Below are 13,092 nucleotides of genomic sequence, written 5' to 3'. Positions count from 1 at the left end.
TTCCCCCTCCTTCGGTTGGCTGAAATGGAGCGACTTGACTTTGTCAGACTTTAGCTTGGCAACGAACGTCCAATCTCACCGCTGTCCATGACACGCAGATGTTGCCTCTTTAAAAGAAAAACTGCTCAAATTTTGTCGAGACACGGTCAACCGTCCTGAGGTCCCAGCAGGCCACACGAGGTAAGAGTTCCCCCCTACTTTAGGAGTAACGTTACACAATCCAGAGAGGCCGCTAACACGATTGGAACTTGTTAGCTTGACACTGTGCGGAACTGACGCCGGTGTGCGCGCACCGTCGCTGTTTTATAAGTGATTAATAATCTGGAGTGTGTAAAATGAAAGTGAAAATATCTTCTTAATCGTATCCTCTTAATAATTTCTCAGCCAGGTAGGAGTAGTGGGAGTAATTGCCCCCCCCCCTAACAACATCCATCGGTTGTAAATTGAAGTTGAGTGATCAGATGTTTTAAATGCTCTCTGTACAGCAAGAACTTAATGATATTAATTAATAGCCGTCCTGTATCCATGAATATCAAGCGTGCTTTCATTTTGAACGCATTACTGTGCACGCAATATGACGTTTCTGTTGGGCCGAGGTGTCACCTTTGCGCTCTCAGCTGAGACCTTTTGACGAAATGTATGATGCAGTTGCTGCTGAATAAGGGTAATAAGCGTTTTGCTAATGCATGTGCGTGTGCATTTTCTTGTTGTGCACCTAAAGTTGGAGAGTCCTCTGTGGATGGGTGTACTATGGAGATTATTTGGCAGTTTGGGAGTTGTCATAGATGGTAACTCTGTCTCGCGCAGATTAGTTATCCGGCGGTCGGTGTGGTCAAAGCTTTGTGTGACATTTTGGGTTTTGTGGGTTAGACTCGTAATCCCATCGAATTATGTTATTTAGTGTCTTAAGTGGACATGTAGTTTTTTTTATTTTTAATTATTAAATACAAATGCAGACGTTGTAGGTGTGCTAAATTTGCTCAAGTAACAAGTTTAAACGTCATTACACTCAGCTGCCAACGGACGAGGATGATGATGATAAAAATGAAGAGCGTTCAATTTCACCGCTGTGATTAGTGCATGGAATCACACTCTCAACTTTATTTTTTTTTAGACGACAAAGGAAATTCAGGTCACTGTTTCACACCTCCATTAAAAAAAAAAAAAAAATCATTCAATCGTTTCTTGAAATGATTTCCATTTTACCCCATTTGTTCTTGAGCATTTGGCAACACAGAAACAGACCAAGTACTGCTGATCAAATGGTCTTTTATACATATTTATGCATTTATGGTACTTTTGTAATGGTTGGTATTATTACCAAGTTTTGTGGTTGTTGTTGTTGATTATTTGGGTAGTTGATAATAGGTTTCAGAATCATTCCGTTCTAGAGGAATAATCCTGTACCAGAGAAATGGTTTTTTTTTCTCAATTTTTTTTTTAAACATCCAACTCATTGGCTCCAATCATTTAAGAGCATGTTCAGGAGTATGTCCAGCATTTTAATGGAAAAGCACAGAACAGAAGAGACAACCTAAATATAAAATGTATCCCCCCCCCCTCCCCCTTCTCAATTGGTCTCAAACTTATTTGTTTTAACATCCTCCTCAAATGCTGAAAGCGTATTTCTGTTGTTTAGGAGCGGGAAAAGAAAAGGAATGGGTGTGATCACTCTGGTAACTTTGGCTATCCGAACATATGGTGGCTAAAATGCTACTAAAGTGCTAAAGTGCGGAGCACCTTATCAATGTGATAGCGCAGAATCACATGGTGGGAACGGCTCTCTGATGGGAACCTGGAGAGGTGGCACGGCTGCCGCCTGAGCTCACGTTCCAGCCGAGGGAAGTCGTGATCCGGCAGTCATGTGAGGGCGCAGTGTTACAAAAGGCAGCCGCTTGGCGGGATTGTGGTTTTCCTCCCAAATTCTTTCTGGGTGAGGCGAGAACCCGTGTGCGGAATATTTTGGTAGTGGAAGTGAAACTTCTTTTTTTTTTGTTGTTTGTTTTTTTAAGAAATATTTTCACCTTTTGCACAAGTAAGAGTCATTGCTTATTGCTCAACAGTGCACAAATCCTGTGTCTGACGTCATTTGTTGATGGTTTTTAATTCAGAGGTAGCCGGGAGTTTGCGGCTTTCTGGAATGTACGACAGAAGAAAATGAGCGCTTAGAGCTCAGAATTCATGTCTAGCATGATAATTACTGTTTAGCCTCCAATGTCTTGTCTTTCGCGATCCTCCAGATTATCTAACTGTTGTTTTCTTCTTCCAGGGAAGTGGATATTCATTCCTCCAGTTCCCAGGGATCCCTCAGCTGGCTCTGATGAAAGCTGAGCAAGACGGTGACCTCTTCGAAGGTAAGAGCGTAAGCTAACACAGACAGCTCCGGTACATTACAGACACACCCGCTGCTCTCCTCTGCATTTCTACACACATTTTGCATTTATTTAACCCAAGGCGCTCTAACCTGGTGTGTGTGTGTTGACTGAGCTTGTTAAACCAACATTACACTCATCCAGTACTCTTTACCGTTGGTGGATGTCATTGTAGTTAAAGGGCTGGTTCAGAGATTTGGACATAGGACCTCACTTCCAAGTGAACAGCCTGCTGTTTATCAGTGGAGACCGTTTCAACATCCAGTGCTCTAGTGTAGCACAGTTTGCTGGTGCTAGGCTAGCGCAAGTCAATGGTTTCTGCTAGCCTGCCATTAAAAACAGTCTCACCCGCTCTACAGTGCACCTGAGGGAAATAGATTCTAACACCAGACTATCAGTGTAAATGTCTGTCTTGATAGAATAATGTTAGAAATAAAACTTCCCTGGCATCACAACGATGGCTTCACAATCCGAGGGACTGGTTTCTCGGCACAGGCAGAGTTTAATTTTTTTTGCTCTGCTTGTCTTCTGCTTCTGTGTCAAAGACTACTGGAAGTGGTAGTCTGGGTAAGTGGGTAATCAGTTCACCGCTGCCATAGCCTACTGTTCACAACAGCAAGTACAACAACACGTCCCTCAAAGGGCCATGCAATACAATGGTAGTTTTATTTCTAACATTATTCTATCAACAGACACATTTACCTTGAAAGTCGGCCATTATAATTTATTTGCCTGGGTTCGCTCAGGTGCATCATGGCCTATAGACGAAGCTGTTGGACACAGCTTCTGTAACCAAGTCAGTTTGCTGGATGTGAAACTGTTTTCGGTTAATTTTATTTCCCTTTCAATAACGCCAGTGTCAACCACAATCCTGATTTCAGCTTTCAAGTCTGTGAAAAGACCGATCTGTGTCTGAAAAACAAGAACCATCTCATGCATTTATGGATCCTGCGGTCCCTTTGGGATGTGGGAATGCAAAAGAATGCAAATTAAACCGCTGATTGGTGGAATATTCTTTGGGGTTTTTTTAAACTCCAGTGGTTACTTACATCGCTAAGTTCCTTTTTACTGGCGCAATTTTGGTGAATGCACAATTTTGTGTGAGATTTTGTTTGACTGCTTCCAGGGTTTAATCCTTATTTGTGTTTGCAAATGGGAGTAATGGTGTCTAATGACAGGTTATGATGGAGCAAGTTTATTTTCCCAGAGTTCGATGCCGTTTTAAATCTAGCTTAGCGTGTTTTACTTAAAGTATCAGGCAAATTTTAAGGAAGCCTTTGGCATTTTTTATAATGAAGAATTAATAAAGTAAGTTTAGTGATCTGAATGTATGGTATGCTAATTCTAACTTTCCTTTCAGCTGTAAATATTTTACATTTTGTAACTTTTTGGTTTCAAACCGTCAAGTATTTTTGTGTGTGTGTTTTCTAAAGTAAAGGATTGTCACGCTGTGTTTTTACAAGCACCAAACGTAATAGTAACAAATGGAAATGTTTTTGCAAGTCTGAGGGCAGCTCACCCAGAACCAGGTTTTCCTAATTTCCTTTAGGAGTTTCTAAACTCCTAAACTGTCTATCTTCTTCTGTACTGAACAAAAAAAAACCGAACCAGTTGGCATCGTGTTTTTTTTTCATTTTTACCGTTACATATAAAATGATTGGGAGAAGGATTTTCCATAGAGTTTTAATTTAATAAGGCAAACAATAAAATAACGTGATGAAAACTATTACGCGATGACAAACGGCTTTAATGGAAAAAAAAAAATGAAAGCATTTCTTTATTTCTGTCTGTGGTTTTGATAGAGGACCCCCCTCAGGAGAATGGAGCCCAGCCAAACCAGTACAGTTCCATCTCCCCGCCTGCGTCGCCGGTGGACAGAGAGGAGCCTTTCTCCACGTACTTTGAGGAAAAGGTGGCCATCCCCTCTGATGTCAGCCAGGTAGCCTGCAGCTCTCACAGCCGCCCGCACACTCATGGAAAACCGACACTTAAGAATATCTGACCAGGAATCCTAATTCAACTTAGAATTTCTAGTGTTCCAGTTTTACATCTCAGTTGCACCAGTTCATCTCATTCATCAGATGATAATACACCTGTGTGTCCCCCCCCTCAGGTATTTAGTTTTCGTAAACTATGGGCCTTTACGGGACCTGGTTTCCTGATGAGCATCGCTTACCTGGATCCAGGAAACATCGAGTCTGACCTCCAGTCTGGAGCTAAAGCTGGCTTTAAGGTGACAACTCTGATGTTTCGAATGCGTTTTTGTTTTTTTAGTTTAACGACTAACTTTTGTCATGACGTGGTTGTTTTGTGGTAAAACATGAAAGCGACCGCTTCCTTATTTTGTGTGCGCCGTACGACGAGTAACGTTGGCTGGATTTTGACCGTCTCCCTCAGCTCCTATGGGTGCTGCTCGTATCCACCATCATTGGGCTGCTGCTGCAGAGGCTAGCTGCACGCCTGGGGGTCGTCACTGGGATGCACCTGGCTGAAGTCTGCAATCGGCAGTACCCCACCGTGAGTTTGCTCACAAGACTGCTCTATTTTCCTTTCATCCGTTTTCTCTAACGTAAAGCCCCAGGCCCTCTAGTGTCGGATTCATTAGTGCATTTGCTCCGCTGGTGCTCTCTGGTCAGATCATCTCATGTGCACCTTCAGGTTCCTCGGATCATCCTGTGGCTGATGGTGGAACTGGCCATCATCGGCTCGGACATGCAGGAGGTCATTGGCTGTGCCATCGCTTTGAACCTCCTCTCTGTGGGCAGGTACCGTATCTCCAAAAAAAAAAAATATATATTAAACCAAAATACTTTTTACGTTTCCATACTTTAAGATTCAAGTGATTGTATCACATTATTGCCGTGCCTCCACGCGCTTCGTGTCTCCTCTCCTCTGTCAGGATTCCACTCTGGGCAGGAGTTCTCATCACCATCACAGACACTTTTGTGTTCCTCTTTCTGGATAAATATGGTATGGACCTGCAATCCCTGTTCCCTTGTGTTGGATGTTGCTTTATCCCTCTGCTCACCCACTTTGTCATATGTTCCAACAGGCCTCAGGAAACTGGAAGCTTTCTTTGGCTTCCTCATCACCGTCATGGCCCTCAGCTTTGGTTATGAGGTAAAAGTCGGTTACAGAAGCAGAATTATTCAGTATGATCACTGCACTGTTTGACTTTGTATGGCTTGTTTTTTGATTTGTTTTGCTTTAGTATGTGCTGGCGAAGCCAGACCAGGGGGAGCTGCTGAAGGGGATGTTCTTGCCGTACTGTGCCGACTGTGGCCCAGCGGAGCTGGAACAGGCCGTAGGAATCGTGGGCGCCGTCATCATGCCCCACAACATCTATTTGCACTCGGCACTGGTCAAGGTCAGAAGCGTGCTTGTTTAGCATGGAGAGAGAGGAGGATATAGAAATCAGTCATACATCCTAACAGCTTCAAAGTCAGTAGCTTTGCGTACATACATGGGCAAACATAAAGGGCTGCTTCAGAATTTTGGACATAGGACCTGGACCATTGGACCAGTGGAGACCATTTCAACATGTTTCATCCAGACCTCTAGTTTAGCATATCTGGCTGTACTCTGCTTCTGTCGCAATGACTGCACTGGGTGAGTAGAAGAGCTGGCAGTCAACAGTAGTCCAGGTGTGGGCAAACTACAGCCCAGGGGCCATATGTGGCCTGTTCAGCTTTTTCCATTTTTTCAGTCTTTTAAGAGTCATTTCAGTAAAGAGCTTAATACTGTGGGGCTTCAAAGAGACATATTTTGTTGTAATTTTGCTTTTTGTTAATTTTCAATTGACACTAAATCACGTTTTCTATATATCCTATGATAAATTTTTTTCCAACTATGAGGTGGGTCACCAAAATGCTCCATCCATCTGCTCCTGCTCTGGCCCCTCTGTCAAAACGTTTGCCCACCCCTGCAGTAGTCTCTCAAAACGCAAGTCGATGCAAGGGTAGTTCTATTCCTTTACTCAACACAGACATTTACATCGATGGTCTGGTGTTATGATTTATTTGACTCGGGTGCACTGTGGATTGGGTGAGACTGTTTCATTGGCAGGCGAGCATAAACCATTGACTCGCGCTAGCAGAGCTCCGGCTAGGCTGGTGCACACGCTGGCACTCTGGCTAACTCGGAAACGAGGATCTGTGTCCAAAGTTCTGAAACAGCCCCTTCAGTCATTTATTTCCATAACAATATAGTCTCAATTTGCCTGTTGCATTTTACTTTTTCTAAAGTTTTCGTTCTCTTCCAGTCTCGCGAGGTCAACCGCAATAACAAGAAGGACGTAAAGGAAGCCAATAAGTATTTCTTCATCGAGTCAACCATCGCTCTCTTCATCTCTTTCCTCATCAACGTCTTTGTCGTAGCGGTTTTCGCTCAGGCCTTTTACAAGAAAACCAACATGGAAGTGGTGAGTCTACAGCGTTTCATTGCTCTCTCACCCCAATGGAAGGCTGTTCTCTCCCCTGCCTTTAATCGCTGTGACTGTGTGTGTGTGTGTGTGTGCTTTGGGTTGCAGAACCAGTTGTGTAACCAGACTGGCAGCCCTCACACTGACCTCTTCCCTCTCAACAACGAAACGCTGCAGGTGGACATCTACAAGGGGGTGCGTGATCTCGTCCGTCCACGCTGCGTGAGCGGCCAGCCAGGGTGCCGCCACCTGGTGGCCGAAAGTGTTGTAACGACGTGGTCCTGATGTCCTTTTTTTCAGGGAGTGGTCCTGGGTTGCTTCTTCGGGCCTGCGGCGCTCTACATCTGGGCAGTCGGCATCCTGGCTGCAGGACAGAGTTCCACCATGACGGGCACCTACTCCGGCCAGTTTGTGATGGAGGTACAAGCGCTCGCCTCGGTTCACCTCGGGTCTTTTTCAAGGTCCAGCGTGTAATATTTGGAGATTTTGAGAAGAAACAACAACATCAAGTGGTTACATCATATATTTCAGCACTCTTTCACCCTCCCTCTCCTGAGCTAGCCAGTGAACTACGGTGGCCTGCGTACAAAAACCTGGATACCTTGTCCACCTTCTTCTTTGCTGGTTTATTTGTGGCCATATATATATATATATTTATATACATATTTGTATTTTATTGTATTTTATTCTACTGCGAGTATACACTTTTATTCATTTATTTATGGGCAGTATATTAAGGTTTTACCATTATAAAAATCGTAAATCAGGCCAAATTTGTCACACTGGACCTTTACATGTCTGCACAGGGTTTCCTGAACCTTCGCTGGTCCCGCTTTGCTCGGGTGCTGCTGACTCGCTCCATCGCCATCACGCCCACCCTGCTGGTGGCAATTTTTCAGGATGTTCAGCATCTGACGGGCATGAATGACTTCCTCAATGTGCTTCAAAGCATGCAGGTCAGCGAAGTCCTCGCTTCCCTATTTAAATACTGTATGATATATGAAAAAAAGAAAATGATGATAATTCAGCACAACCTTTTGTTTTTCACAGCTTCCGTTTGCTTTGATTCCAATTCTGACCTTCACCAGCCTGCCCTCTATAATGAACGACTTTGCAAACCAGCTGTGAGTGGAATTGCTGCAATTTTTCAAAAGTCGACACTTGCAGAAGTGTCTTTGTTGTATGTTTTTTTTTAAATATGTTACAAATTAGACCTATTTCCAACTACTATAATTAATAATATTGTTATTCATCTGTGTAGCTTCAGCCTGGCCTGAAAGATGCTCCTGAAGATATGCAGATTTGTAACATGGCTCAGGTCCAGGTGTTAGTCTGCCATTCAGATAACAACTGTCTGTCGACATCCTACAATATCATGTGACTGTTTCTCTTCAGATGAGTTCAGTTGATAACGAGTCAATTCCTCTATTGAAGCCAGTCACTCACTTTGTGGCCAGACTGGCTGGTATATTGTGTTAAATAAATTTGCCCCTTCTTCAGAGCAAATTTGCAGCCATAGCTGTAATTCCAGTATTTCTTCCTCCTGCATTAACGCAGCTTTGCTTGCTTCCAGGGTGTGGAAGATTTCCGGCGGCGTTGTCATCCTGCTGGTTTGTGCCATCAACGCGTACTTTGTGGTGGTCTACGTGACGTCGCTGGACAGCGTGCTGCTCTACGTCCTCGTTTCTCTCTTCTCCGTGGCCTACGTGTGCTTTGTGGGCTACCTGGTAAGTCACATTTCCAAAAACTAAATTTGAACAAATTGATATTGATACACAAAAGGATTCAATGTTCGAACTGTTTGCACTGAAAATATTTCATATTTTACCTCGTATGTCTAAAGTTTTTTTAAAATGTCTTAAAAGCTATTAACTACTACTGCAGTTAAGAGGAAGCGAGCATGTATGTGTGGGTGCGTACGTGTATAGTGTGCACACACACATACACACACACACATTATACAGTGTAGACCGAATACAGTGGTGGAAAAAAGTTTTTGGACAACCTCAAAATATTAAATTCTGGTAGTTCTTGCACTCTGGATGTGTTGCAAAGGGATGTCGTCAGCTTGCGAAAACATGTAGTTGTGAGCTGGACAGAACAGTGCAGCTTGTGCAGCATGTGGGTCAATGTTGGTGACTGCACTGAAAATTAACTGCACTTGGAGTAGTGCAATACAGTAAATCATAAATGCACGAAAAGCTGTTTTCCCACCGCTGTATGTGCATCTTTTGCAAAGACAGTTTCTGAAAAGTAGTGAATGAAAATTTGGATTTTATGTACTTGTGGTACTGGTAGTAGTTGATATAATGACTGCACGTAAGAGATGTGTGTGTATTTTAACTGCTTATAAATACATAGATTAAAAGCAAAAGTATTTTTAGCAGAAGGAAGAACTTTGAATTTGCAATAATCACGCTGAAGGCACAACGTGTGAACTCACCCACCGCTCTGCTCTGCTGTGGCTGTCTGCAGGTTTGGCATTGTTTGGTTGCCCTGGGGGTGTCGTGCCTGGACTTTGGCGGCAGGGTAAGCAGCTCGCGACCCGCGGTGTTGATAGAGGAGCCGTCTGAATACGACTCCTAGCGCTCGACAGGAACAGTAACTGCCAGCATTCCTTCTCCTCCTCTTCCTCCTCCTGGAGACACTGAGCCCTTTCGCACAAACAGGAATTTTTCTAACACCTCCTCCTCCACCTCATGTGTTGTTCTACCATGTTTTGTCCCGTGATACGGTTGCTCTGGGTGTAGGGGTCAAGGGTCGAATCACGCCGTTAGATTAGATCTCAGCACACCAACACCCAACACCCGTCTCGTCTGCAGTAACCGAATGCGCTGATTGTTGGAAAAAAAATCACACATGGCACTAGCTTTTTGTAAAGTAATTACTTTATGTAGATATGTGATTTATCTGTGAATACATAAATGATTCGTCCATTATCAGTCTTTCATCTTCTATTATAGATTTTTAAAAAATACTTCTGCTTTGCTTTTTTTTTTTGTAGAGAGACGTTTTTTTAAGCCTACACCTGAACAGTAGTTGAGCCCTTTCCTCATTTTCCTTTTTTTTTTTTTTTTTTTTTTTTACTATAATGTAAAGTAAGGTCTGGCTTCACTGTCTACATAAACTATTCAGGTTTTCTTTCTCTTTCATACTTTAATTCTGATGACATTCAAAGACGTTCATAACGCCACATCATCTCTACGCTGAAGAGAGCTGCTTCATTATCTCCTCCTCCATCTGTTACCACCTAAGTAGTAGTCGTAGTATTTTACTGCACTTTTGTACCAGCGGTCTATGAAGTATCAGAAGTGAGAAAGATTAATTTAACGTTAAATCTGTCCCACCATCTGAAAATATCACCAGCCGTTTTCATGAGCATTGTTGAAATTTGCACATCTTGAGCTTCTTGCTTCAAGTTCAGTAGGTGCACGGAGCATTCGTTCACAAATGATACAGTATATATGTCTATTTTTTTCCGTTCCATCTCTCAAGTACACAGGTCAGCAATTTATATGTATATTTGTGAAAATCTAATTACACTGTGAACGAAATGGATGGAGGACACATGTTTTCCTGCTTGTCCCTTACAGAACTGATATTCTGCTGCTTGATCAAAGCACAACTGCTGTGTGAAATGTTTTTCAGGATGCACTTTTCTACCGGGAACAGTCGCTTCTCTTCTCAATTTTTTTGAAAGATGTTTGTACTAAATTGTAAAGAGAGGAAAAATAGGGGGGAAAAAGCAACCACGGGTTCAAACTAGGGACATGCCGCCAATTGTCAGAATTATTATGATGACGATTTTGCTGTTGATCCTGAAAGGCAATTTTTTTTTTTAATTCTGTGTGCCAAAGTCGGACAGGGTTGTTGAACCCTGTTGAACTGTTTTTGAAAGACTGTGTATTCTGAATCCAGGCAAATTTTTATTAGACAATGACTCAGAATCAGTGGCTAGTGAGGCACGTTTGAAATCAAATTCATGTTTTTTATGTGTTTTACCCAAAGCAAGTATTATACAAAGTTGTCCTTGTGAATTTCGTCTTAATTTTAAAGAAAATTACAAACGGATCCAAATAAAGTTAAAATATTTACATTTTGATATTTTTCGCGCACAATTTACACATTGCACTTCTCATTTCTGTCCTGTTGCCCATGGCTAAACCTACTCTGACTTTCGGCATTCTGATTTTTCAATAATCTTAAGGGTTTCTTCCTACAGAAGCAGCTTAGACCCACCAGACTTTGATTCTAAACTTTGAAACAGACAACAGTTGGCAAGGCGGCACGAAAAACTGTCAAAGCTGCTGCTGAGTTTGTAGAAACTGATCAAAGACAACACGGGAATACGAGTAACAAGTGTACTTGAGTCGTGTGTTTTTATTTGTTTTAGACGTAAATAAACCACACATGGTACGGGAGCAAAAAGAAGTAGCCACATTTTTGTTTTTTGTTTTTTATTGATGACACAGTGATTAAAACACTTTATGATTGGATATGATACTTTGTGGCAAGATGTAACTGCAGTTAATAAAGTGCTAAACTTACAGCCTGGCTGCTACTTGCTCTTTTTGTTCATGTCTTTGTCAATTTATTTTGTTTGACAATCGTTTAAAAAAAAAACAAAAAAAACAAAACAAAGTGTACATCTGTGTACTAGTTTTTGGGTCCGTTGCTATGAAATGGCCCTCGTGCTGACGAAGGGGTCAAAGGTTACGTAAAAAAAAAAAAAAAAAAAAAACACACTCACAAAACACTTGCAGGAAGTAGAAATATTCTTTTGCAGGACTTTCCAGGATTAAATGACAAAAAAAAAGTTGAGTTTGGAAAGTCAAGCCAAGGTGAGCACTCTGAATGGATGTGTAACCTGAAAGCAATCAACGACTTCGCACGATGAGGTTTTTCTTTTGCTTTTTCTGTCTTTTTTTTTTTTTAAGTAACATTTTTTCCGTGATGTCTGTGTTCTCAGAGCTTGCATAGGTATTTAAATGACACAAATCTGTCTCAAGTGAGCCAAAGCACATGAGGTGCTCCACATTTATTATTTTCACTCCTTTCATTTTATCAAAAAAGGGAACACAAACATACAAATTGCCTCCAAATAACTAATAATAATAAGTTGTTTTCTTGATTTTTAAACTAAGGCTGACAAATTTCTAACGTTGCGAGCTTGCTTTCACCTCCTAAATCTCCTGCTCCCCTCCTTTCTTTCAGACGCTGTTGGGGCTGTCGCAACACACGGATATTTATCTGCTGAACGACATGGACCCGGAGCCGCTGGCTGAGAGGTAGCTCGGCTGGCCGCGAGCTGCGGTGAAGCCGGTGAAGAGTGGGGACGGGGGGACCGCTGGACCTCGGTCTGTACGTCCGTGAAGGTGCTCGGTCTTTCAAGATTGCATGAACGAGTCCAGTTGCCCTAACGTAACCCCTCTACTCGGCCAGCGCGTGCTCGCCTTCGCCTCCTTAGTGCCTGACGCCTTTGAAAAAAAGTGTCCTTAAGAGTCAACGGTGGAGAGCGCGTCCACGTGTTGAACCTCATCTGAAGCAACGGTTGCTTCGCGCCTCTGAATATCTCAGCTAAATAACCTTTACACCTACAACTGCAAATTGAAGTTTGCCCCAGAGGTTTTCACTGCATGAAACTGCCATCCAGTTTTAATCAGAATTCACAAATTGCACAAAATTAAGTTCCATTTACATTCATGAATGTAGAACTTTGGGTGAAACCAGTGTTATACCAAAGACGCTCTTGGCAGTTTTACGACCGCATCGCATCAGTTCGCCAGATGTGCCAAATCAGAGGTTATCACATGTGATCTGAGCTGAAGATAAACACTCTTCTATATACGCTTCATTGTTAGCTGAGAGACTCATTTCTGCGAGCGAGCACTTAACCACAGGGAGACAGAAGCCAAGAGCAGATCAGACTCTCATTAATTTATTATTACTTATTTATTTTTGGTCTGTATGATAACACACAGCCCGTCATGACAAACACTGGCCTAGTTTCAAGGTATACTTTTAAGCGTTGATTTATGAATTTGCTAGCGGCACACAATGTTCATTGATGCAAAAAAACAAAACAAAAAAAAAACAGGCACTATCCTGTAGACTTTGGGGTGACGAAGACGAAGAAGAAGAGGAAACTGGTTTTGCTGTTGCCAGGACTGTGAAATGGCATCTGGTGGGGTCCGAGGTGTGAGCATTTCATACTGGAAGAAGCTGGTCAAGGCGTGATGCTGAAGGCATGGCGTGCCAGTCAGTGCCAATCACTCACACCTTCCTGCTGAGATGAGATGA

General features: G+C 42.5%; 1 protein-coding gene across 2 annotated transcripts; it reads left to right on the top strand.

Moving 5' to 3' along the window:
- The first annotated feature begins 5 nt into the window (after window positions 1-5).
- On the top strand, window positions 6-12,117 carry LOC142887121 (natural resistance-associated macrophage protein 2-like). 2 transcript variants are annotated; one of them, XM_076024463.1, is made up of 17 exons: window positions 6-180; window positions 2,270-2,354; window positions 4,175-4,311; window positions 4,486-4,605; window positions 4,770-4,889; window positions 5,031-5,137; window positions 5,272-5,342; window positions 5,425-5,492; window positions 5,584-5,739; window positions 6,634-6,792; window positions 6,901-6,987; window positions 7,093-7,212; window positions 7,599-7,748; window positions 7,843-7,916; window positions 8,366-8,519; window positions 9,268-9,321; window positions 12,007-12,117. In XM_076024463.1, exons 2-17 carry the CDS (start codon window positions 2,321-2,323, stop codon window positions 12,082-12,084), a joined length of 1,689 nt encoding a protein of 562 aa, XP_075880578.1. In that variant the 5' UTR covers window positions 6-180; window positions 2,270-2,320; the 3' UTR covers window positions 12,085-12,117. The 2 variants fall into 2 exon arrangements, with proteins under 2 accessions (XP_075880578.1, XP_075880579.1); XM_076024464.1 differs by lacking the exon at window positions 6-180 and adding an exon at window positions 304-438.
- Window positions 12,118-13,092: the final 975 nt, after the last annotated feature.

The sequence above is a fragment of the Nelusetta ayraudi genome, unplaced genomic scaffold (assembly GCF_046127955.1).
Source record: "Nelusetta ayraudi isolate G7.1 ecotype Tasmania unplaced genomic scaffold, CSIRO-AGI_Nayr_v1 ptg000017l, whole genome shotgun sequence".
Classification (NCBI taxonomy): Eukaryota; Metazoa; Chordata; class Actinopteri; order Tetraodontiformes; family Monacanthidae; genus Nelusetta; species Nelusetta ayraudi.
The sequence above is the reverse complement of the archived record's forward strand: the minus strand, read 5'-3'. Positions and strand labels throughout refer to the sequence as shown.